The sequence below is a fragment of the Saccostrea cucullata genome, unplaced genomic scaffold, assembly GCF_032062105.1.
Source record: "Saccostrea cucullata isolate Sc308-1 unplaced genomic scaffold, CSIRO_AGI_Scuc_v1 ctg1207, whole genome shotgun sequence".
Classification (NCBI taxonomy): Eukaryota; Metazoa; Mollusca; class Bivalvia; order Ostreida; family Ostreidae; genus Saccostrea; species Saccostrea cuccullata.
The window spans coordinates 296,583-324,243 of NW_026928115.1; the positions used below are offsets into that span (position 1 = coordinate 296,583).

The window sequence follows — 27,661 nt, forward strand, 5'->3', positions numbered from 1 at the left end:
TATCATTTTGAGCCTTTGAGAAGAAATAAAAATTAAAATACAGATGCTTACAGACATATTGATAGAAATTCGCATACTTGTTTTTAGTAAAGAAAAAAAAAACAATGTACTGCTTATGCGACATATTGAAGAAAGTGACAATGATACCTAGGTTCTGTAATTCTTGCAATGGACAATTAAATTGTTTGTTATACACTGACTTTTAGTGAACCTTTGATTTTTTTAAAATACTAGTATTGATGGATTAAACAACAAATTTCCTTTTCACACGGTTTTTTTTATACAATATTTCATGAAAAATATTTGCCAGATACTCAGTATATGTTCGCTTATACATATCGTGCAAGGATCTTTTTTAAATAATTGTCATATACCATTTACTTATTCGAACATTTAATTGTATGAAAAGTCAATAATGTCGTTTCTTAAAACTTTGTTATCTTGTTTACTTGTCTTTCTTCCTGTGAGAGAAATAGTTCATAATATTAATAAACAGATATACTCAGTATCTGTATCAAAATACAGAATGAACAGTGATCGGTCTCAAAAGAAAAACGGATCATTGAAAGTTCCGGTGCCTAGGAGAAGTAAGCATCCCCAATGACAGGTCACACCTGCTGACCCGCAGTGAGCCTACGAAACTGAAGCTCTCTGAAATTAATTAATTCTTTGCTCGTCCATCCGTTTTTCTCAGACTAGCCAGCTAAAGATCTATGTACAGTACTCCAAATCAATTAATCTAAAGAATTTGAATTATCATTTTATTTTATTTTCGAGTTGTTTGCTATAGAAGCCTTTACAATTACCTAATTTCAGAATCAATAGAGCATGAAAGCCAATTAATTTGCAGCATCAATATAATTTTTTTTCGTTCTGAGCACTTTTGGACGCCACCATTGGAGACAATTAGGGAGAAATTTTTGAAATTGAACTTCCTGTCTTTCAAACTAAAAATCTCAGGTTGATATTTTGAAACAAACATTTGTTACATCAGTCTGGGATGTAATTGGTTATACCATTTAGTTAAGTACTACAAAATTCAGTGTGCCTGCTTCTTTGCTGATGACACTGGAAAAAGATATGCATGCCTACTTTAATATCATCATTCAATGCATTTTTTGGTATTTTACACTGTACATATTCCATGAACGCATGCTAACCGTTTTTTTTAGTACTTTCAGTACTTTGATTGTAATGAAGCGTAGTGGAGTCAACCGAGAATTGCCGAATGATAAATGTCGGAAAACTGGGACTTTTTTTCATACGGAAATAAAAATTTATGTGTCATTTCTCAAGAAAGATAACAAAAACATGCTTTTCAAATTAAGTTAAATAAATTTCTATTTCATTTACTTTCAAATCTTTCATTAAAATTAGATTAATTCAGAAAAATGAGATGGACTATTTTTATTGCGAAAGTTTCTTCGAGTTATATAGACTGGTACGAGTTTTTATTGAATATCGCTGGGAGTAAATTGGGCGACACAGAAACACCACGAAGCCCGCTATATAATTCATTGTAAAATTACTGCGCTAGAAACCGCGTGACAAGCTAGGCAGTCTGAACATAGTTCAACTCCCAAAAATAACAATCGAGGCAAAATTATAGTCCCCCCCCCCCAAAAAAAATGGGTAAATGACATTGGAATAACTTAAAAATATAAATTAAAGATTCGATATAAGATGCGTAAAAGTTTAATGAGGTTTGACCATTAAGTCATCATTAAACTCGGCTTAATGAAGTTTGAACATTAAGCACCTGTAAGTTGCAGCTTAATGGTGGTTTAATGGTGGCTTAATGGAGTTAACTTCTTTAAGCACCATTAAGCGATTGCTTAAAGGTAGTCTTTCGTCTTGTGGCATATAGAAATTGAATATACAATATTCCTTTTTACACAACATCTATTGATCAAATAGATAAAGGATATCTGCGCCCAGTTGAAAATTTTAAAATCACATCAAGAATTTAGGAGAAGTACCATGTTTAGTTAGAACGGTGCTTTTGAAAATAAATTTCCCTTTGATTTGAATATGAATAACAACTTCACATCTTAACATGTTTAATGATTACACACAGATTAGAATCTAGTGTTTTTTTAAATATATAATTAGCATGTTACAACGTGTTAGTAAGAAGGCGTAGCAATATAATTATATTTTAATTGATGAAATCTTATACATGTAGTATGAGTAACTTTGTTAATTTTTGTAGGAAAATACAAGGAGTTGTCAGATGAGGAACGTGCTGTTTTATTTCTTCTACTCTGCAGCAATAAGAATAGCTTTATCCTGGAGAAACCAAAAACATTAACAAAACGAGTATCAGGAATGATTGGTACACTGGACGTTTCAAAGAGCATTACTGAAAGTATTCAAACATTGCAATCGAAAGGACTTGTATCCATTCAGAATGAAAAGGTGGAATTTGCTTCAGATGACGTCCACGACGAGACTATGTTTGATTATGTACACACATGTTGGAAGAGAAGCAAAGTTTATGTTCAACAAAAGTACAAAATTACAAATCTGTTTGAGAACATAGATAACCAAATATTCAGAAAATTTCGTTACTTTTTTTAAGAGACAGTTTCAAAAAGTTTCAGTGGAGAGTTCGCTGAAATATATAAGATCGCAATACTTCCAAAAAGGTAAATTTGTTCGCTGTTTAGGAAAAAACAGTGGAGAAACAAATACGAAAGATTGTTTTAAAGGGACGCCTTATCAAAAGATACTAACCAGAATTATATCTGAGCTTGGAAAAGATATACTCATTCATGACATCTTGGATGATAAAGCATTGCATTCTATTATTTCCATCCATTGTAAGTACCCTGCCTTTTTTCATGTTATCTCTTTCTTTCTATATCTCTCATGAAATGCACTGGTCCTGTAATATATCTTTTAAGATCATCTTTTCACAAGTATAGAAGATAGAATAGAATATAATAGAAGATACTCAAATTCGTACGAATAAAATGTAAATTATAAGTTTTTATATACTTTTGCCTTACACAGGATGAAATTACACCTATCAGTCGACGGAATGGTAACTGAATGCCCACTGAAAAGATCCTTTCCATTTATTTTTCCGTAATCATTCAGTCACTATTCAGTCGACTGAATTGCACATACATTTTAGCTTTTGTATCGTGGAGGGTTTTTTGTGTATATATCTTTCATCCCGCTTCAGAAAAATTTGTAGATTACTGATTGAATAAAAGCTATAATATGATCACTTGAAGCCCTGAAATTTTCCGTTTTACGTACGTAAAATGAAAATTGGTCACGCAATTCCGTTCGCAGCATTGTTATTGTAAATAAAATGGCTAAGAAACGGTTTGCATAGGTAGGTTAGTTAAATTTCTTGTAACGATATTTTATGTTGATTGTTATTTGATTAAAACTTGATATTTTCAGAATATGCACATCATATTTTAAAAAGGTCTTCAGTGGGATAAATTTGTAACACAACAAGATTGCCACTTTTCCTAAGGGTTAAGAATAAAGTTAAAATTTGTGAAAGCTAGGGAAAGAATTTGTCAATCAAACCCGCCAAAAAATCAAAAGTTTAAATAACTTTTAAATGAAATAAGATTTTTATATAATTTTTAAGTGAAATGCTATTAAAATATACAATTTGTGATATTATACAGAAAAATTTGCTTCAAATCTGTGTCAAAGTACATGTACCTTTAAGGACCTAGTAGACACCTTAGAACGAACGTAACTCGGCCTAACTTCCCGTATCTCTATAGTTTTCTCAGGACCAGTGATTGCACCCATGTAAGGTTTTAAATCAGAAGAAAAAGTATATGTGTAAAATAGAAGGGATAGTGTTTTAACCACTTTGTAATTAAAAATTGCTTGTGTCAAATTTATTCTAATCACTTACAATGTTTTAGCAAAGTGAACAAATAGAAGAAAATGCACCATATTACTTTAGAATGATTTGAAAACACGTTTGTCATGCGTCAGTGATTAAACGTCTACAAACTATTCGTAGTGTCCGCCTTGTTCATATGGAGAAAGATTAATTTTTATAGCTTGAAAAGAAATAAATCGGTGCAATCAAATACATGTAAATAGGTAGTGCGCTTTATAAGTGTCTTGTAGAGAGAGAGAGAGAGAGAGAGAGAGAGAGAGAGAGAGAGAGAGAGAGAGAGAGACAGAGAGAGAGAGACAGCGACGGACAGGGAGATAACTAACAGTATTCAATCTTAAAGTCCATTAAACAATATACAAAATAAGAGCAGAGCAAACACGGACCTCCGAAATATCAGAGGTGGGATCAGGTGCCATGAAGAAGTGAGCATCCCCTGCCGACCGGTCACACCATCTATGTGCTCGTTGTCATGATCAGGAAATAACGGAAAAAATCCGTCGTCAATTCAGAGTATATATAATGGACTAACAATTCGTATGAAAAACGTTAGTCAGCATTTGACTCAATGATAAATTGCATTTGCTGACAAGGTCATTGTATCGACCATAAAACTTACAAAATGATTACTTTAAACAAGACTGTTGATATTTTTGTTTCATCAACCTTCTTGTCAATAATTTACCTCGTTTAAGAAATTGTTCATACGTAGAGCATGCTCTTGCGTATCGAATCAACTGAAATATATATACTCCGTATGCAGGTGATGAAGGTATATTGCTGCATAAGTAAGTGAAGTTGACGATAGAAAAGTTAAAGTCTTCACGTCTATCATATAGCTTGGTTGTTAAATTACCATTAGTGTCTTTGTCAAGTAAAACATCCCAGTATGAAGCAGAAGTGTCGGACTCTGTGGTATCTTTTATCTCAAGCTCACCAGGATATATCGTATCGACGTAGGAATGGAAATTATCATTATTAATAGACAATACGTCGTCGATATATCTAAACGTCGAGTTGAAGGCCACAGCAAGTGTTTTTTTTTCTTTTCACGCATAAGATTTTGCATAAATTCTGCTTCATATGATTACAAAAATAAGTCTGCTAATAACGGAGCGTAATTTGTACCCACGGGAATTCCAATAGATTGTTGGAATACCTGGTTTTCAAAACCCACATAGATATTGTCAATCAGAAAATCAAGCATCTTCTTGATGTCAACTTAAGAGTACTTATATGTGCAATCAGAATCTGTTTTAACAAAATAATTTTGCAAATGACCAATGACAAGGTAAGTAAATTTTCGAGAGAGAGAGAGAGAGAGGGAGGGAGAGAGAGATTCTTTTTAAATTCAAAATATCACCTCAAAGAAATTCGTGAGATAGACAGTTTCTTCTTAGATGATGTATAAATGGCGAACTTACTATATTATCTTGGGCTGCTTTCATTTTATATATGTAACAGGCATGAAGCAAGCAATTTCAGTTGAGGGGGTATGGCAACGCACAATGAAAAAATTACGCACTTTGAAATTTTGTAACATTGGTACAAAATCAACACACTTTGAAAAAAAAATTGGGACCAACTCAACGTACTTTGAAATTTTTTTTACATCAACATATTTTATCATGTAGAGAAAAAAAGAAGATATATATGAAAAAACAAAAATTCTGGTTTTAGATTTTAGTAATGGAAATATTTTATTTTAGTTTATTTAAAATAAAACTTATGAATTATTAACTCCCGTGAAAAAGAGAATATCTCAGCGTAATTCTTTCTCTTTTAATACACAGGCGTCGGTAACAAATAAAACAGAGGGAGGGGAGTTAATAAACCCCAAAAGGGTAAGCCGCATTTTCAGTACCTATTTTATATATATATTTCCAAAATAAGTGGGGGGCTCAGCCCCATTCTCTTGCCCTTCGCCCGGTTTCGATTCCCATGCTATCCAAAATCATTGAGTGACGTTAGATACTTTGAATAAATGAATTAACTTAGAACAGATGAAAACTAGATTTTTTAATTACATTAAAACGTATTAGAGAAAAAGAATTTCTATAGTTTGCCCCCCCCCCCAATTCTTAAGATAAATGCTATGCTTTAAGTCTTTCACCTTTATCCCCCACCCCCTTACATCTACTTATTACAGACTACAATTTTTTAAAAGAAACGAAATAATGAAATTAAACAATCAACTCTCTATTTTTTTCTTAAAGATCCATTTCTCTTTTATGATATTTATCAAAACCTAAGATATTTCAAACATCAATACCTCATGTCCTGAAGTGATTTAATTTTTAAGTCAATTATTTATCACACCAATCATTTGTAAGAATATTGATCAAGCTTTACATTTTTGTCAAAGTGCGTTGATATGGTCGATATTAACGCACTTTGAAAAAAAAATTATTTTTTCAAAGTGCGTTAGCTTGGTCCCAAATTTAACGCACTTTGAAATTTTTTTTCAAAGTGCGTAATTTTTCAAAGTGCGTTTTAACAAGGGGGCACAACCAAGCCATTTTAGTTTAGGGCTACCAAATCATTCCTTTGGAAGCCAAAATGAAAGATTTTTTTTGTATTGAGGGTCCACAAGTATACGGTTACTAAGTTTTCTATAATATTACATTGTTTATTATCGACTTCATTATGAGGGGGGAGGGGGCTTATCACACACCCCTCAACCCCGTTCCAATATATATGTACTATATACGAACGTGTGTACATGATGTATATCTGTTTATATATGTTGACTACAAAAAAAGCTGACAATATGCATTCATGTAGGAATTTTAAGGTGCATTTTTCCTAGTCAAGTTCTTTTCTTTGTCTGAAAGTTTTGCTCCATTATGTCAGTGCTTGTTTACTATGCATCAATCGTCAAAATATAAGATTAGAAGATGCACTTTATACTTTTGACCACACACACCGAGGGTCCAATATACAAATAAAAACTATAACCGAAATTATAACTTGCTTCATTTGTAAGGACAAATAAACATTCACCGTTCTTTAAAAAAAATGATTTCAGAATACCGGCAAAAAGATACCGGACTTTTAAAAGTGTAAATAATATGAAAACGTAGTTCTCACTTACTTATCATGGCATTCTTGAAAAGTATGTGCACACATTTGCTTATCACACGTGCTTGTAGACCAGATAACCTCCCTTTACTCCCCCCAACCATATACTAGTACATATCTACCGGGTCCCAAGATATTCATATTTTTCTTCTTTTATGAATGAACCCTCTGGGACATACACAATGTATTTCATATAAACAATCCAAAAAGTATGCAGAATTCTCTTTTTATTAAAAAAAACATGCCGTATTATCTTAAATCGCCTTCATTTTATAATGAAAGAAAGCCACAAATATCTTTGGACCCGGGTTTATATATATGCCAGGGGTTGGGGGAGGGGGGGGGGGGGGTAGGTCCTATGATGGCATGTTCATCTGGAATTTGCTTTCATATATCTTAAATTGTGTCAATACACAATTCACTATACTTTCATTTTTGCGCCGACCCCCCTCCCCACTGAAATTTGGTGATTTTAATTTCGGTCTGCCTGTTCGTCTTTTAATTCTGTCCGTCTATCACACTTTTGTTTCAAGCAATATCTCGAGAAGCCTTTAAGCTTTTACAGTGAAATAAAAAATAGCTTTGGGTCTGGGATGTTAAAGGTGGGGGGGGGGTGTCTTGTCCACTTGTTCCCGTGAGAATTATATGAAGATTTTTAAGATATGTTTGTAACAAGAAGATTTATCAACCGACAAATTACAAACAGGCATCCCTCCTGATTTAAAATATGTCTAAAATACCTGAATATTATTGCCATAATTTTATATTACACAGCATATTGTATTTTGAACAAGAAGGATATGGAGATAACGAACAGTATTCAATCTCAAAGTCCATTAAACAATATACAAAAAAAGAGCAGAGCAAACACGGACCTCAGAAACATCAAAGGTGGTATCAGGTGCTACGGAACAAGAATTTCTTTTTGGGGTTTTGCAAATTATTTTTAGACCATAACTCCTTATTGTCCCAAAGGCCCTTCGTGCCCCCCCCCCCCCTTCCATTCGACCCCTACTAGGTCCGCACATAAAAACTATTATTTTGTTTAATTTCATGTCACATAATGACATTTTGTTTAACTAATTTTCTGTATACTGTGGAGAAAGATGCGCAACACAGTAAAATTAATGGCATGTGAAAATGGATTGACAGCCAGTTACTTGATGTTAATTTCCTTAAAGATGGTTTCTTTTTCAGTGAAAATCCCTGAAGAGGTATTACAATGGGATTTAGATGCCCGAAATCGGTACTTGAAATACTGGAAAAAAGGAAAAACACCCATTCATAGAGCACGGACTATGATAGTTGGTTGTGCGGGTGCCGGAAAAACAACACTGTTAGCAAGACTGCAAAAGAAATCAATGGAAGAGATACAAAACATCGAGTCTACTGTGGGACTAAATGTGCACAATGATATTTTTGAAGTACTGGAAAAAGAAGGAAAGCTAGAAGGTGAAAAATCTTAGATATGCACGACAAATTAGTTGTGTTGATAGGTAGATTGGTAGAGAGAGAGAGAGAGAGAGAGAGAGAGAGAGAGAGAGAGAGAGAGAGAGAGAGAGAGAGAGAGAGAGAGATGAAACACATTTTTTAATATTTAATTAATATATTTGATATTGTTTCCTACATCTTCAAGCATTTCTTTAACAATAAATATTGAAGACGTCAATATACACTCCCTCCCCCTAAAACACCTTTCGATATAACATCACAATTACTTAATGCTTTATACATGTATCTGTACATGTATAAGTTACTGAGTTTTTTTTTTTTGTAAATCATATTAAGATGAAAACACTGTATATTGTAACTGGTATTATAATTAAATAAAATTATGTTACATATTTTAATTTTATAGTTGCTATGCATAAATGCGATCCTGCAATCCATATAAAAGAAAATGTTCCAATTGATGATGCAGAAAAGATAGAGGAGAAAAAACTTTTAAGTATCTTGGATTTTGGAGGACAGTGTATGTATTACGCCTGTCATCAAATCTACCTCAGCAAACGAGCGTTCTACATTCTGGTAGTTGACATGTCTAAAAAGCTGGAAGATGTCATAGATGAAGAGCTGTGCGATCAGAAGGATACAATGTTCTCAAAATGGAGTCATAGGGGTAGGCTGAATCTCCATAAATATATCTTTTTTTTTTTAACAACCGTTATTGGTCAACCTCAGTGTGAATATTTAGTTCATTTGCGGTGAATAAAAAATGACCATATTTGATAAATTTTGATTATATATTGTTTAACGTCTATTTCGATAGGTTTTCACTCATATGAAGACGCCACCACATGTCGGTGGAGAGCTGCAAATTTTGTTCTATACTCGGGACTAGGGCCATTAAGCAGGGAAGGGTCTTTTTCGTTTTAGCACCTACTGCGACACGGGACCTAGGTTTATACGGTCTCATTCAAAGCACAGGTCTCCACGTCCATTTGAAAAAAATTCAACTGACCATAGCACATTTATCACTCTTATTATCATACTGTACTTGCATTCCAGTTAAGATTCCTGAAGTCACAATAGAATATAGAATTATGAAAAGTAGCATTAGAAATCTGTCGGAAAAATGACAGGTTAACATTTGTTACCTACTTCTGTCGTAGAGATTTCTTTTTTTTAGCTCAACTGAGCTGAAATCTCAATTGAGCTTTTCTGAGCATACGGCGTTCGTTGTCCGTCTAACTGTCTCTCTGTCCATCTGTAAAATCTTCACATTTCCACTTCTCAAGAACCACTGGGGACATTTTAATAAAACTTTATACAAAGCATTGCTATGGGAAAGGGAGTTTAAATTGTTGAAATGAAGGACCTAGTCCTCGTACACGGGGAGATAATCAAGATAAGAGAAAAAAATAGGGTATGGCGAGTTTTTAAAATTTTCTCAGGAATCACTGGGACAGAAAAGCTGAATCTTCTGTGGAAGATCCTGAGATATTGTTAATTCTAAATTCATAAAATCATGATCCCCGGAGAATCACAAATGAGAACTGAAATATGTAGGAAAAAATGTTTAAAAGTCCTCTCCTTAAGAACCTATGAGCTAAAATAAATCCTGAAACTTATTTGCTAGATTTAACATTCTCCAAATTTAGACTCCGGTTGGGGTCGCAATAGGTATACCAAAGGGGAAATCTGGTGAGGAATGGCTTGTAAAAGTTACTCAGGTGAGCTATGTGGTCAATGTTTTATTTTTTTTACTTTTTTGTCACATACATGAATTTCAAAACTGTCGACCATCTAGGTGGTCTAAATGATTATAGCGAACGTAGCTAGCCTCATGAAGCGAGTTATTATGTGATACCTTCCCAGAATTCCTGTACCAGCTAATACCCTTTGTGCGAATAAATAAATAAATAATAAAGTAAAGCATAACAAACTTTCAGTTTTTAGAAATCTTTAAAAGAAACAAAAATAACTGCAATGCCTTTCGACAAAAATTGCACTAAGTTAATAGTTTCAACTAGACGCTCGGTTATTTAAGTAAACCCCGACAAGCTCTCGAGTTACTTCATAGTCTAGATGTCTCTTGCGATTTGAAGTGCCGGATCGACGATTCAGAAGTAATACTGCGCTCGTCCCAATGGTCACACCGTAAAACATATTAACAAACATAATTCTTTTTCTCAATTGTTGGATAGTGATGCAGAGCACATGGAACACACAATATGGCTGAATCCGAAATACTTTATTGAATTATTGCGCAATGTAATTAAGCATCAAATAATATAACAAAAACCAATTACGAAAGAAATTACAAATCCGGAAAAAGATATAACATATCCTCCCTCCTTAATGTCAATGTCTGCAAATGTCCTGATCAACTTAATCAAATGTAAATCAAAATTAATTAACAATCAAACTTATAATTGACTTACAACATAATTGAAGAATTCAAATTCATGCAATTACAATTATTCACATGGTGAGGATTATTATGCCTCAAAACACAATTAACACAAATAAAGATCACTCGGCAATCAATCGCTTTGTTGGTTTTCGGTCGCGCACAGGGTAACGTCGTTCACAAGGTGGTGGTGTCTGTGTAACAATCTGTTTTTATACGACATGAGGTTTGCCTCCAGTTGAACGGTCTGCACAAGGTATGTTTCGATTAGTACTTTGTGTTTTACGACTTGGAATTGCCGGTGTTCCAGGTGAAATGGTATCATTTGTAGGTGGTGCAGCGTATATCTCATTTGGAACTACTGACTAAGAATCTAAAGTGTCCGTAACTGTTCTCTCTTTCATGTTTTCTGAAGTTTTCCTCATTTGATCTACGTGACGACGCCACACTCCTCCTTCATCTGTTTTGACTTGGTAAGTCAACGGTAGCATGAATCCACGGTGTGTGTTCCCGGTAGTCTCGTTCCATGACGGATTGACCAATGGTAAATATGCGTACGCTGGATCCTGTATGTCTTGATAATAAAGTACATGCGCCCTTTAAACGGTCCTGCAAAATCAACATGAATTCTCTCCCATGGTGAATTGGTCCATTCCCAAGGGTGTACAGGAGCAGTCTAGGGGTATAGTAAGTAATGTTGACAATCTGAACAGCTTTGACACATAGCCTCAATATCAATATCGATGTTCGGCCACCAAACATGGGATCTGGCAAGACTCTTTGTCCTCACAATCCCTGTGTGACTTCTATGAAGTTCAGACAAAACTTCTCTTTGTAGTGTTGTAGGAATGATGACTCTCTTTCCCCAAAGTAGACAATTTTGCTGCACTGTGAGTTCCATATGTCTATTTCTGTAAGGTTTGAATTCATTTCCCGAGGGAAAGTCCCGTGTACCTTGTAACACAATGTCAAGCACATGAGATAAAGTAGGATCACGTTGAGTCTCCTTTCTCACATGCACACATGATACAGGTAAGCTTTCAAACTGTGACGAGTAGTAGATTGTATCGATATCCTTATCTGTGGTATCGGTTACCGATGAAGTCAGCGGAAGTCTGGAGAGTCCTTCAGCGTTTCCGTGGTTAGCTGTCTTCCGGTACTTCCATCTGTAAGTGCGGCTGCGTTAAGTCAATCTTGCTAAATTTCTGTCCTCCGCTAAGGGACGCAAAGATATCTGCTATCTTTGGTAATGGATACTGTTCGATTTTCATGGCAGGATTAACTGTCACTTTGTAATCACCACAAATTCTCACTTTGCCGTTTGCCTTAGGTAGGGATACTATTGGGGTTGCACAATCACTAAACTCGATAGGTGAGATGACGCCTTCCTGCTGTAATCTGTTGAGTTCCTCTTCCACGCGAGGTCTGAGGGAATATGCCACTTCTCTGGCCTTGTAAAATTTTGGTCTCACACCATCCTGCATTGTAAGTTTTCCTTTGATGTCCGACAGTTTTCCGATTCCTGGTTCAAACACTTTCTTATGTTTCTCAAGAATTTCCTGAACAGTCATTTTCCCGGAAATGTTCTGTTTGTCATTCGATAATCTAATTGATTTGATTTCCTTCCAATCAAGTCGTAGAAATTTCATCCAGTTTCGTCCCATGAGTGTCGGTCCTTCCTGCTTCACCACAAGTAAGTCCAAAGTTTCACTCTGTCCATTCAAATCGACCTTGACCTGCACTTTACTTACTGGACGGATCTGCTCCCCACTGTAAGTCTTTAAACGAGTGTCTATATCCTCTAGGGTGTATGACTAAGGAATTTGTCCAACGTAGTCTCAGAGATGATCGACACAGCAGACCCTGTGTCAACTTCCATAGGAATGTCAGATCCTGCAATTTTAGGAGTCACAATGATTGGGTCTATCGAGACTTTGTTCACATCTCTGTAGTAGCTTGAGAAATGCAGCAGATAACCACCATTATCCTCATAGTTGTCGATTCCGTACTCATCTGCATCAACGTAATTCAGTTTTCCCCCGTTTTCACGCTTCTTCTTAAGACATACTCTCTCCAAATGTCCAACTCTTGAACAATATCTACATTTTGTGTTTGTGTGTTTACAGTCATTTGCTCTGTGTTCCCCTCCGCATCTGTAACATTTTCCCTTTACTGGTTTGGGTAGTGTTCTTGGTTTTGTTTTACTATAGTTCGTTTTCTTTGTTTTATTCACAGAAAGTTTATTTACAATTTCACGCTTTCCCTGTAATTCTAGTGCGTCGCGACTAGCCGTTTCCATGGCGACAGCTGTCTGAATGGCTTTTTTCTAAATCCAACTGTGATTCGGCAAGCAGTCGTTTCTGGATGTGTTCCTGCTGTAAGCCACATACAAATCTGTCTCTCAAAGTCTCAACGAATCCCCGAAATTACAATGTATCGCTAAACGACGTTATTCTGCCATGTAAACTGTCACGCTCTCCCCTGCAGCCTGATCTCGTTTGTGAAAACGAAAACGTTCAGCAATTTTTGAGGGTTTGGGGCTTAAATGTGCTGAAAGTTTCTGAATGAGTTCGGCAAATGTCATTGTAGAGGTCTTTGTGGGTGCACATAAATTTTTCAACAATGTGTAGCATTTGGGCCCGATGATAGAAAGAAGTGAGGGTACCTTCAGATCCTCGTTCACATTGTTTGCAATAAAATACTAGCCCAGACGTTCTGTATACGACTCCCACGTTTCCATCGATTCGTCATAAGGTCCCACCTTTCCGATGATCAATGCCATGGCTTATTGATGCTTCTGTTTTTAATCCTCGTCGCCAATTTGTTGGATAGTGATGCAGAGCACATGGAACACACAATATGGCTGAATTCCAACTACTTTATTGAATTATTGCGCAATGTAATTAATCATCAAATAATAGAACAAAAACCAATTACGAAACATATTACAAATCCGGAAAAAGATATAACATCAATGACCAATACCTCCAAATCTTCTACTGTAAACCAACTATTATACGCGTCATTTTTTATTCGCGACTGACCGCCAGAGAACTAATCCGCGACGATTTATTTCCGCGAACGAGTGGTCATATTTTTTTTATTTCCACGAGTATTTTTGAATCAAATAAACTTTCATATCCGCCCATAAACTAGGTAAAATGGTAGCGTGAGGTCTGCTTATGCATTATTCAAGACATTCTGTGCATTGCGTCCATTTAAAATCTTACATCCGCCCCCTAAAGTAGATAAAATGTTTACCATGAGTATACTTCATACGCATTTTCACAACGCTCTTGAAACAAAAATCGGGGTAAAATCTAGGAGATTAAAATTGATTTCAAACTCTCAATTGTAAAAGTGCCTGATACTAATTGGGTAATCGACGCTTTCTAAGATCTACACAGCCAAGGGGCAATTATTATAAATGGTTTGGACAGAGCAGGACTGTGCCATAATTAGCCGTAATTAACCAGGCTATCTCTGACTCGTCTGTAACAATAAATGAACAATAATAACACAAGCTAAAATGCTTATTGACATTTTAATCATTTTAGACAAATAGTTTTAGATTTGCCATTCGTTTTTATTTTTTCTGAATGTTTGTAATTGAATTTCAACTGCTTCTTGTACACTAACTGTAAAGTTTTTCCGTGATTACTTGTTGAACCGTCGGGATCGGTATTGAAAAAAGGGCAAATAACTCTACATAAATCATGATATAGGAATATAATGAACAACTGGTTCGCGACGATAAATATCCGCGAGCAGAGGTTACTCGCGGAACTCGCGGATATTTATCGCACGCGTATAATACTTGGTTTACAGTATACTGTTCTTATCAACGAAAATTAATTAAGTTAAATAAAAATAACAATACAATGTTTAAGTTGCTGGTATGGTTTTTTTTTAATTTCTGTTATCAGTTAGTGAGGGTAAAATATCAAAAGACTTCTTTTTTACTGAATGGAGTCTTGTGTCATTCTAAAACGTCATACATCTTACAAAATCGGAGCCATCCGCCGAGCCATTGCATGATTTCCCTTAATTTAAAAAAAGTTCATTTTCAGACCCATAAACTTTACATGTATTCATTAAATTTAAATTTGACTTCGGTATGTGCACGTTCAGTATCACAGAATCTAACAACGATTACACTAACTTCATGTCTTGTTTTTTTTTTATTATGTTTAAATGCAAATATCAAAAAGAATACCCGGAAAACAACATTCCTTTAGACCAAACCGACGCTGCTAATAACTATCAAAAAGCAGACACAGACCTTATAATAAAATAGAATAAATTTTTTGAAAAGAAAGCATTTTAATTGGCTTTTCTGATACCGTACTAATATATTCGAATGTTGTTATGTCCATGTACGTTATTTGTTTTCACTGTTTCATGTTCATTCAATTAAAAAGTAGTTCTTGCCATACACACGTGTTTTCTTCATTACTGGTCAAGTGTGTTCCAATGCACAACATTGGCGACGAGAAATGTTTTCAAGCCTACGCATAAATGTATGAGTTACTCGGATAAACTGTTTTGGTGAGTGTGACATTCTGATACAGTAGAATTTGTGCAAGTAAATGTTCGGATGGGGGAAGAATTTGTTCTGTGTACCGATCCACTTGCTTTCACAGTCATGGCAGGGAAAATAGGCCGATTTGAACCATTTGATAGTGCAGTTGAATCATGGGATTCATATCATGAAGGCCTTGAACAATATTTTATTTGTAATGAAATTAAATCAGAGAAAAAAGTACCCGATTAACTTACACTGATTGGTGGAAAGACTTATTCACTGCTGTGAGGGCTCACGGGACCCAAGAAACCTTCAGAAGTATCGATGGCGACCTAGTAGCGACATTACGAAAGCATCTGTGTCCAAAGCCTCTTGTAATAGCTGAACGTTTTTGCTTTCATAAGAGGGAGCAAGCAGAAAGTGAGACTATTCTTGATAATGTAGCAGCACTGAGGAAGTTATCTGAACATTGCTTATTTGATGAGGCTATTCTGGATGATATGTTACGAGAAAGACTTATTTGTGGCTTACGCAATGAGCATATACAAAATAAACTTTTATCTGAGGCTGAACTAACCTTTAGGTCTGCTACGGATATAGCCGTTGCCAGGGATGCTACAGAATTACACTCTAAACAAAGTCCTAGTACAAATGTACATAAACTACATACTAAAAAGAAGTCTCACGGATATGGTGGAACATCAGGGAAATATACGCTCAAGGGAAGAAAATCATGTTTCCGGTGCAATGGTGACCACAACCCACAAAGTTGTTATTACAGAGACAAGGAGTGTTTCAAGTGTCACAATAAGGGTCACTCTAAACATGCATGTCGCAGCCAGAAGAAAAAATAAGATGAGTGTTCACATGATAAAGATAAATGACAGTTCAGATAGTGATGAGATCTACATCAAGACTTTAGAGATGGATATTAACTCCATAAGAAGATCAGATGATGTAATAAGGATCAATCCCACGGTAAACAGTGTAAGTCTGGGAATGGAATTGGATGCAGTGGCCGCAGTATCTGTTTTTCCCGAGAAGATATTCAGGGAGAAATTTCAAAACGTCAAGATGAAACCCAGTGACATTCTGTTGAAGACTTACACAGGAGAAAGAATTAAACCTGCGGGTGTTACAGAAGTCAGTGTGAGACACCCGGACCAGCGAAAGGACCTTAATCTATATGTTGTGAAGAAAGCTGGAGTTACACTGTTTGGTCGAGATTGGCTGAGACAGATTACATTGAACTGGCCAGAAATAAAAGCGCTTGCAAAATGTAAAGCCGAGAAAAATCTCAAAACTGTGTTAGATAAACATTCGAGTGTATTCAAGGATGATTGAGGAACCTTTAAAGGAATCAAGGCCAAGTTGACAGTTCAACCTGATGCAAAACCCAAGTTTGTCAAGGCCAGACAGTTACCTTATGCACTTAAACCTAAAGTGGAGGTAGAACTAGAAAAGTTGGTGAAAGATGGTGTCCTGGAGAAGTGCAACTTTAGTGAATGGGCAACACCGATTGTACCCGTCAGTAAGAAAGATGGTTCAGTTCCTTTGTGCGGAGACTTCAAAGTGACTCTTAACCCAGTATTAGAAGTTGACCAGTACCCTCTTCCAAGAATTGAAGATATATTTGCTGCTCTGTCTGGAGGACAACAATTCTCAAAAGTGGATTTAAAACATGCTTACCTACAGATGGAGGTAGAAGACGATTCCCTTACTTACGATAAACACTGAGAAAGGCTTGTATCGTTACAGTCGCCTTTTGTATGATGTTGCGTCTGCGCCAGCGATTTCGCAGCGTTCAATGGATATGGTGCTTCAAGGACTTCGTGCAGTGAAGTGTATCATCGACGATATGATCATCACGGGTAAAGATGAAGCAGAGCATTTAAGAAATTTAGACGCAGTGTTTGGCAGATTGGCAGAATATGGACTCAGAGTAAATTTACACAAATGCCATTTTTTTCAAAGATAAAGTCTCTTTTTGAGGGCATGATATTGACCGCCATGGTTTACAAAAGACACAGAAGAAGATACAAGCTGTTGTAAATGTACCACAACCTACTAATGTGTCCGAGCTTCGTTCATTCTTGGGGATTGTGAACTACTATGCACGTTTCATTCCCCATTTATCTACAATGCTTCACCCACTGTACAACTTACTGGAAAAGGAACGCAAGTGGTCTTGGACAAAAGATTTTCAAGACTGTTAAAAATCTCATAACATCAAATGAAGTACTTACCCATTATGATCCAAACTTACCTTTATGTCTTTCGACAGACGCCCTACTTATGGCCTTGGGGCTGTTTTGAGCCACATTATGCCCAATGGTGAAGAGAGACCAATTGCTAATGCGTCACGTTCACTCAGCACATCTGAGAAAAAACTACTCACAGATAGAGAAGGAAGCTCTAGGAATTATCTGGGAAGTAAAACGTTTCAACACTTATGTTTATGGAAGACGTTTTCGTCTCATTACAGACCATGAACCGCTAATCTCCATATTTGGTCCAAAGAAGGGCATCGCAATCACAACAGCAGCTAGGCTGCAGATGTACGCATTGTTCCTGGCTGGCTACAGCTATGATATGATCTACAGAAATACAAAGAAACAATGCTGACAGTTTGTCCCGCTTAGCTGTCATGTGAGGGTAACCGATTAGTAGACAAAGAAGAGGAAGCGGAAGTGGAGATGTTGCATGTTAGTCAACTGGAACATCTACCTATCAAATCTGAAGAAATTCAACGTGAAACTAGGCGTGATTACCTCTTGTCGAAAGTTTACGATAATGTGTCCAGAGGTTACACGCCGAAGTGAACTTACTATTCATCAGAACTGTCTAGTATGGGGAATAAGTGTTGTGATTCCGCCGTCACTGGGAAGTCAAGTTTTAGATGAGCTACATCAAGGTCATATTGGATTTGTTAAAATGAAAACCTTAGCAAGAAGTCATGCTTGGTGGCCAGGGATAGATCGGGATATAGAACTTTTGACAAAGAGCTGTGCTGGATGTCAGGCAGTAAAGCATGCACCACCAGCCGCACCTATTTACCCATGGGAATGGCCGTCTAGACCATGGGAAGGGATCCATATCAATTTTGCGGGTCCGTTTCTCATTTCAATATTCTTAATCATTGTTGACGCTTACTCTAAGTGGCCAGAGGTGATACCTATGAAAACTACCACATTTCCCCAGACCATAGATGTATTACGTACCGTTTTTGCACTTAATGGCTTACCATCACAAATTGTAAGTGACAAAGGATCTAAATTCACATCAGAAGAGTTTGCGAATTTTACCAGAGGAAACAGTATAAAACACATAACCTCAGCACCCTATCACCCCAGTTCTAACGGTTTAGCAGAAAGATGTGTGCAGTCATTCAAGATAAGTCTCAAGTCGAGTAAAAAGGAAAGTGGTAGCATGGTGAAGAAACTTAGCAACTTTCTTATGGCTTACCGTAACGCTCCACAGTGCACAACAAATGAAAGTCCAAAAAACTATTCATGGGCAGAAACTTACCATCTCGTTTAGATCTCATGAAACCAGATGTCAGAAGGAAGGTAGAGGAGAAACAGTATGAAGTGCGTGAAAGAAGAAAAAGTGTGTTACGTAAATTCGAACCAGGAGATTCTGTTGCTGTTCGTGACTACCGAAAGCATCATTCTCAGTGGACTTTCGGAACCGTGACAGCTCAGACTGGACCTGTATCATATTCTGTAGAATTAACACCAGGAGTCACATGGGAACGACACGATGATCAGTTGCGTTCTTTGAATGTGCCAATTCAGGAGGACTTACATATTCAAGCTAGTAACACAGATGTGAGTCAACAACCAGTGAAGTCAAACACCACGAAACGGAACTCACCCGCGTCCAATGTAGAACCACGTCCTTTGCATCCATCCAATGACGACCGTGCTATGCCATCTACTCAAGCTGTTCCTGAACCAAAATCTGAGTTGTGTCAGGAAACCGCCCAAGCATCTTGCTGATTATGTTTGAAGTGATTATGTGATACTAGTGAAGACTGAGGCATAATAATCCTCATGGTATCACAGGGAAACTAAAGTTTCTCATTTGTACATATGTTGCTAATGCTTTGTTCGTAAATGTATAGTTTACATTTTTATGTTGTAATATGATTCCGTGAACTACATTATGTACAAACAAGACACAGAAATTAATGTGAAGGGGTAAATCTTGCTTCAAAACTTAAGAGGGAGGAATGTTATGTCCATTTATTCCGAAACTATATTATGTGTACGTTATTGGTTTTAACTGTTACATGTTCATTCAATTAAAAAGTAGTTCCTGCCATACACACACACTTGTTTTCTTCATCACTGGTCAAGTGTGTTCCAATACACAACAAACGTTGTATTATTGCTCATTGAATTGTATATCATTGTTCTGATTTCTTCCTCAGAAACTGTCACTTAAAACAAACAGAAGTAAATCAAAAATTCATTTTTTCATGATCAAAATAATGTTTTGATTACATACACTGCAGAATACTAACAGTAAATTCTGTAATTGTTTAAATATACATAGTTTTGCGTACAATATTTTTTTGCAGATTATCTCCTGTTTTGGTTGAAATCTGTAAACTGTTACTGTGGAAGTGCGGCCCCTGTTATTCTTGTAGCTACACACGCAGAGGGAAAATCGGAACAGGTATATATATATCCGTTTCTAAGTCACATCTATAATAATTTATTAAGATTTTTTATCGTATCTAGAATTATTTGAAGATTACGATCAACAACAGATCATATAATGAAATCATATTTTCAAGGAAAAATCTGAATATTACCGCCGAGAACTTATCAAGAAGTTTCCTAGGCCTTCGACGATTAAAAAAAACTTGTCCAGCGATAGATATTTTACACTAAGTCTCAAAGAGCATAATGGAGCATGTCTTGAAAGTCTAGAAGAATTAGAAAGAAGCATTGTGGAAGTGGTAAAGTCACTAAACCATTGGGGAGAAGAGATACCCCTGGATTGGGCTATATTTGAAAAATTCATTTCAGAGAAAAAAGAGACAAAGCTTCAGGAACTTGACAAATTAAAGGAATCATTTGATAAATTGCTTCCTTTAAGCAGACGGGAATTCAAAGACTTATTACGCTTTTATCACGATATTGGTGTGATTTTATATTTTCCATCTGAAGAACCAATGCGAAATGAAGACAGTCACTTTCATTTTTGTCCTGAAATAGTTATCCTGGATATTCAGTGGTTTGTAAATTCATTTAAATATGTTATGACTGATTCAAAACAAGACAGTTTCAACAAAGTAGTAGATGCAGCTCCAACTACAGAGGCGCTAGATACATTTACAACTACGGGAGAAATATCCGGGGCATTCTTAAAAGCAATCTGGACAGCTACAAAAAACCAAACAGCAGTTGAATACAAGGATGAAATGTTGAATTACATGGAAAGACTGGGTCTCATGGCGATAGAAGAAAAGTCTGATATTTGTTTTATACCAAGCATGAATAGAATGACAGTTCAAGAGCACGTAAAATCAAAGATTAATTCACATCCAAACAAATCACCGACTCTGTATTTTGAATTCCCTGTTCTGCCTGTCTTTCTCTTCTACAGACTGATTGTGCTTTGTTTGAAAAAAGGATGGGAACCATTAATGGACGGAAGAAAATGTATCTTTATTGACACTGCTATGTTTTATTATAAAGAATATGTTCTAGTTCTAGGTGTAAGTGAGAGTTACATACAGCTGATGTTGTATAATGATAATCATACTCGAGACGGATCAATACAGACGGCCTTGAGAAACATTACGGAGATGCGCATGCTGTATTCTCTACAACAGGCATTTGATTATCAGATGCAAGAAATATCAATGAATATGGCCTTTATTAACGTTAAAAGAGAAGTAATGGAGATGTTGTCATCTCTTACAAAAACATTTAACATCGACCTTCATTATAAAGTTGGACTTAGCTGTACACCTACAGAGTTTGGTAAAGAGTTAGACAACACTTTTATTACAGAAGATAATTTGTTCAAATACAACGGGAGAAAATGTCCCCTCCACGCCTATGCAAAAGACCATGATGTTGAAGACTTGCGCAGATTCCTGGTAAGATTCTTGCAGGAGAAATAACTATTTTTATGACCTCATTATCAATTGTATTGGTATTTTTTTTTATTATCTCATAAGCTTTAGCAAATTATTTCAGCATAATGTGAAGTTTCTTGCAAATCACCATTTGTTGGTGATTTCTTTTTCAGCATAGGTATATGAGCTACTATTTACTAATTATTATTTAGGACATAACAAACATATACTTTTTCGCAAAAAACAGTCTCTAAGGTGAAAGTGAACGAACAGAATATGATGTCTACCGAATATAATTGTATTTTAATATATACGAGGATTGTCCGAAAAAAACGAACTTTTTATCAACTCAAATACTATTCAACCAATGCTAATAATTTTTTGCATGCTGTTAGAAAATCATCCTGTAGATATGTTGACAAAATATTTAAAGCCTGTAGTGTTATATGCACATGAAAAGAGCTTTTAAGGGATGTTAAATATCAGTGTTCGGCGCACGGCAATTTTTTGACTTTTACAAATTGCATTGTCAATGAAGTTTTCTTTGCTATCGGGCTATATGGCAAGATAATGTAAAAAATTTTACCCAAATAGATTTTCTATAATTTGATGTACTCGAATTTAAAATAAATTTATATGACATCATACATGTGTAGATGACAAATAGATGACATATGTGCAAAAGCACTTTAATTAAAGATGGTCAAAATGGTGACGTTAAGCGTTAATGTGGAGCAACAAATTGTTAAGCAACACTATGTTGAGCGGAATAAGACTCCTGTAAGAAGGGAAAAGAAATTTTAACGATGAAATACATAACAATGGGAAACAGGTTTATCTCTAGTAGAAGGGATTAAAGGCTGATTTGACTGGCTTTCCGATTGAAGAGAATATACAAGTACGATGTAACTCAAGGCAAACAGAAAAGACAGGAGCAGAACGTCATAGCCTAAGTGAAGACTGCTGGTAAACATTTTGATCTGTTAGGTTTATGATCGGGAATTTGAAATTGTTTTAATTTCACTCTAGTTTACGGACTCTGTACTATAATGCAGTATCTCGAAAACTTAGTAGCCCTTGTTTTGCAGCTTCGAATAATGAAAATATGTGATGAAAAGTGGTCACATAAACTATTATCATTTTATCATAGATTCAATCATGAGAAAAAGTCAAGCGTTATGTAATATGAGATTTATTTGTATGTCATAGAGTTCGTGACATTGTTTATTATACAGGCCTCGCAAAGGTACAAAAGATCAATTAAATTCAGTTTTATACAGATATCATGGTTATTGAAGTTTAGTGTACAGTTTCGAAATCGAGATAATTGAAATATTATACATGTGATTTATCCGTTATTGTGCCCTATTAGCATGAAGGATGATACGTTTTCTCTAATAAATATGCAAAGATCTTTTGTTCTAGATAATCAAAAAATAGTTGGTTTCGGAACGGTTCAATTGCACGTATTTAAACATTGTTTTTATATACATATTAAACTTTTCATCGTTGTATCGCAAATGATATACTATTCCTAATGGGGACATAAAAGAAAATAGTTACATGTCTTCATAGTCTAACTATTAAATTCTAGAATACATATAAATTCTGTAGAACTGAAAAAAGGTGAAGAAAAGGAAAAGGTTTGAAATCGGATTGTCACGTTCGCCTTATGTCATGTTACTGCGTGGAACCTATTACTGTACATTAAAATCATTAATTATTTTCAAAATTAAACTATTGTTTGATTTTTATCATTTTTAAAAGACTTAAAATAGTAATTAATCGTAGATACACCTTCAAAGTACGAGGTAAATGTTCGTTAACTTTTGTATGCAGGACTGTTCTAATTATCCTTGTTCATACTTAGCTGTGGTTTTTTGTTAGAACACATTTATTTACCTTTGATAAATTTGCAAAAGTCGTTTGAGTGGCGCAGTGGTTAGAGTGTCTGCTCTTGAAACGGGAAGTAATACAATGGATTACAATTACAGTTATTGAAAATAAAATCAGTTACAAACCATATCCAATCGATTTGATAAACGTACATGTAATTCAATGCAGTCAATTACAATTACTTTCTTCCATATTACCCCATCCTTCGAAAGAAATGTAGTATGCTATACATTTTAGCAATTAAAACCATGTGCATTTATCAAAAATGTTACTAATATTCTTTTGTAATTCTATACGTCTTTGTGATGTCTTAGAGTGTTATGGATAATTACCAGTCATTATAGAACATACGAGTGAGTAGTCATACATGTAACAAGCATAGTAGTGGTGGGTTGCAGATTAAATTGTTAGAACTGAAGATATTCACTGGGTGGTCTTTGTGAGAAGACAAACATTCTTACAAACATTAGATTTAGCAGACCACTTTATTATTTCTCTTCTTTTTTTATAGAATTTTCAAAGGTTTTTGATGGTAAGTTATTTTTATCATTAATATTTTCTTAAAATTTTGATGATATGATATTTTCCTTAGTATAGAAACTTCACTTTCAGTTTGTTGTTACGTTATAGAAATGGGTTCTTTGGATAATGTAAAAACAATTTCTTTGGCTGATTTTGTTTTTCTTTTTATTTCTGCTATTTTTTATTTTTACTTGATAATTTGATTTATATATTATTTTGGAAAATAAAACTGCATATCAATATTCATGGCTGCACTTACATGTAGATGTTATGACAAATCATGATGGAGGTGAAAACATACACTTTAGATAAAAGATAGATATATATATTCTAATCCTTGGTGTATTTTTAAACCATACACATGGGAAATATACACATGGAAAATTTATTGAAAGGTTAAAGAAATGCATGAGAACATAATATGTGAAAACTTTTGATTATGTGACTAAAAAGTATGAAAATTGGTTAGATATGTATTTTTGTTACTATGGCCTAAAATTGCGAATCAAAACAAAAGGGATAAAAAAGCCAAATACACATGCATGTTGATCGCTTTGTGATCACAGTTTGTAATGTCATACGATGCATAAAAGTTAAAGACATCGTTTATGCATATTTGCTGTCAGTATATAAAAAAAATGAAGAATAAATAAAGAAAAGTTTTAGCACTTTCAAGCAAATGATACAAATACTACAATAAATGTTTTGTTCAAACTATAATATTTAATGAGTAATAATATATTGTACATCATGTGGAGGAACCATAAAATTCTACCTTCTCGTTACCAGAGGGGACATCTCAAAATATAATGAATATTTATGTTTTTATAGAGTGTTACAAAATGTGATGGACACGAAGTTTTGTATAAAAAACATACCCAAAATAATGATATTCTCAAATTTATATGCTTTTAATTTCAATAGCGTATGCTTATAACCTTTTTATGATAACATTTTTGTAGTTCAAGCATATAATGTACATAATAGTATTACTCTCCATATATTATACTTTGAACAAAAAAAAAGCATTTGTATATTTGCGTGAAAGTGGTAAAACTTGATATTTTCCTATATAATCCTATAGTACATGTAATTGTTCCTTAATTTTGAGACGGGTCTTTAAAAATAACTGGACGGTAGATCTCCCCTGAACTTTGCATGTACACTGAATATTTTGAAACACAAAAGTCTACCATCTTGTTACCAGAGTGGTACCTTCTCAAAATGAAAAAAAAAAAAACGAATGGGTGTCTTGTTATAGAGTACTACAAAATATGACAGACACAACGGATTAACATAAAAACATACTAAATATCATGAAGAAATTCTCAGAATTCTATGTTTTAAATTGAAGAGCTTGTAATAATTGCTTGTTCTTTAATAACATTTTCCCTTTCATTAAGAGCTACAGTTTATCATAAAGACATAAATACTGTAACGACGTAAACTACCTAGTAATTGCAAAATCGGTTTAAAATCAGTTATTTTTTAAAAATTGTAATTTTGTCTTTAAACTTGCCATTTTTTGATTTTGCTTAATTTTGTCAATCAATCGAAAAAAATGCTTTAAAACAGTAAATGCGCTTCATTTTACTATGGAGCGAAAAATATTGCCCATGAAAACAAATGTAGGTCCCCTTGATAAAATAGTATTTATCTAATAGTAATAGTAAATTATTTATTATAGTGACATCTGTTATATATAGTCAACAATCATTTGATCAGAGTTGATTTATATCATGAAGATTCTAAAACCCAGTCCTTGGACGTATATGTCACCAAACAAAAAGTATTGCCCACGAGTTCAATTAAACGTTTCAAATACGAGGTGCTACTTTTAATGAAGACTGTTCTGTACTCTCCAGTTTTTGTTAATTTCCCTCCGTTTTGCAGGACCAATAATTTTGCATCGTTGTTTCTTGAGCTCATTTTATATAGTAATTAACCAAGGGCGGTGGACTAGGCTAGCGTAAATCTGGATGGTTCATTCAATGTTTTAATTTGATGTGTTTTTTTTTAAAGATTTTATTTCAAAATTAAGATAAGTACACTAATCAATTGAGTAAACGACAGTATCTTCGCTCCATAAAAACCGTGAATGTGCCGGAAAATGATATTTAAAATTATTAACAAGCAAGTTGATGAAACTAAAATATCAACATCTCGTTTATCTATCAATATCAATATCTCGTTTAAAGTCATCTTTTCGTAAATTCTATGGTCGATACAATGGTCTTGTCAGCAAATACAATTTGTCATTAAGTCAAATGCTGACTGACGTTTTTCATAAGACTTGTTTATCCATTATTTATACACTGAATTGACGATGATTTTTCCCGTTATTTCCTGATCATGACAAGGAGCAAACGGCGGGTGTGACCGGTCGGCAGGAGATGCTCACTCCTGATCCCACCTCTGATGTTTCGGGGTCTGTGTTTGCTCTGCTATTATTTTGTATTGTTTTATGGACTTTAAGATTGAATACTGTTTGTTTTCTTCATATCCTTCATTTAATTCAATACATACATGTACATGTAATTTAGTTTGAAATTAATAGAACACAAGTAAAAATATATACAGCACATGTAACACCGTCTTGCTATCAGATTTTCTTTAAAATAAAAACTACTTGTAAATATAATGTTTCTAAATCTCTGTTTTTGCTGAACTCATGATCAGAATTTTATCTCAGGTTTCATATTTTTTTATCTATGAATAATGTGTTGTCCGTGTTTTTTTTTTTTTTACTTATTTGATTTTTCTCTGTTTCTGTCTAGATTATGTGTGTTTCTTTTCTTAATTTAAATTCATATTCATTTCATATTGTCCATCATCTTGTTTTCATGTTTTAGTGGGAATTGGTGGATGTATAAATACATGTACATGTACATGCTGATACTAACATGGTATATACATGAATGTATTAATAAATATTGTTCTTCTCTTTATAGAATTTGTCTTGAATTTTGCAGTAATCTGATGACGAATTGGAATGGATATACATATATATGGATTCCATGCTTACCTACATGTGCATTTGAATCAAAATTCAGTTTACAAAACAGCCCTAGTAAATAAGCTGAAATTATATTCCTCATTTTGAAATTTTACTTAGCATAATTGATACTCGTATTTTAATTGTATTTTTTGTATTTTCAATATTTTGCTGTACATGTGCGCTACATTTTTTAAGTCGCGGGTTTAAAGTGTTGGCTAAACAAAAAAAAGTCAATTGACTTGGGAAACCTGACAAGAAAAAAGGGGAGATATGACCGAACTCCCAAAATCTTAAATCCTTTTTTTTGGAAAGAGGGAGAAGGAGGAGGATTCAGACACAACATTTTTTACAGCCAAAAATTATTAATACAGCACTAAGTCTGTTTGCTACAAATAATAGGTGAACCAGCTTTTTAAATAGTAAATTATATTTTGATTGACAAACATTCGGTGCATGCCTCCCCCTTACGATACTGGGTGTCTGATGTATGCGACATGTACCTATCATATCAATTTTGACAAATATATGTATATATTGGTGAATGTATAACTTCTCTTTTGTGAGATATGGTTCTTTTCATCGCTTTAATTCTATAATGCTTGTACATTTTGTGAATTATGTGTAAAAATACTTGTTTTCTTATTAGAATCAAAATTTTTCATGTAAGAATGGCAAAATATGTAAGCATGTTACTGTCAAGGAAAGTCAAAATTTGAATAATAAATAATGTGTAGAACTGTTTGCTACATTTTCAACGATAAAAATTTTAAAATAAGATTTAAAATAAAAATTTTGAACATCTATCTAAA

The 27,661-nt window shown here is 34.6% G+C and overlaps 2 protein-coding genes across 2 annotated transcripts in view; both read left to right on the forward strand.

The window, feature by feature from the left end:
* Positions 1–2,580, forward strand: part of LOC134276460 (uncharacterized) — a 46,481-nt gene extending 43,901 nt beyond the window's left edge. The window contains exon 11 of the mRNA XM_062758712.1: positions 2,213–2,580. Within this exon, the coding sequence (XP_062614696.1) occupies positions 2,213–2,580 (368 nt within the window). The remainder of the gene's footprint in view (positions 1–2,212) is intronic.
* A 143-nt stretch (positions 2,581–2,723) lies between these two features.
* On the forward strand, positions 2,724–21,457 carry LOC134276461 (uncharacterized; the record flags this gene model as incomplete). Its single annotated transcript, XM_062758713.1, has 5 exons — positions 2,724–2,822; positions 8,159–8,413; positions 8,820–9,080; positions 19,925–20,044; positions 20,379–21,457. Coding segments are annotated over exons 2-5 (1,614 nt in total), but the record flags the coding sequence as incomplete, so codon positions are not given.
* Positions 21,458–27,661: the final 6,204 nt, after the last annotated feature.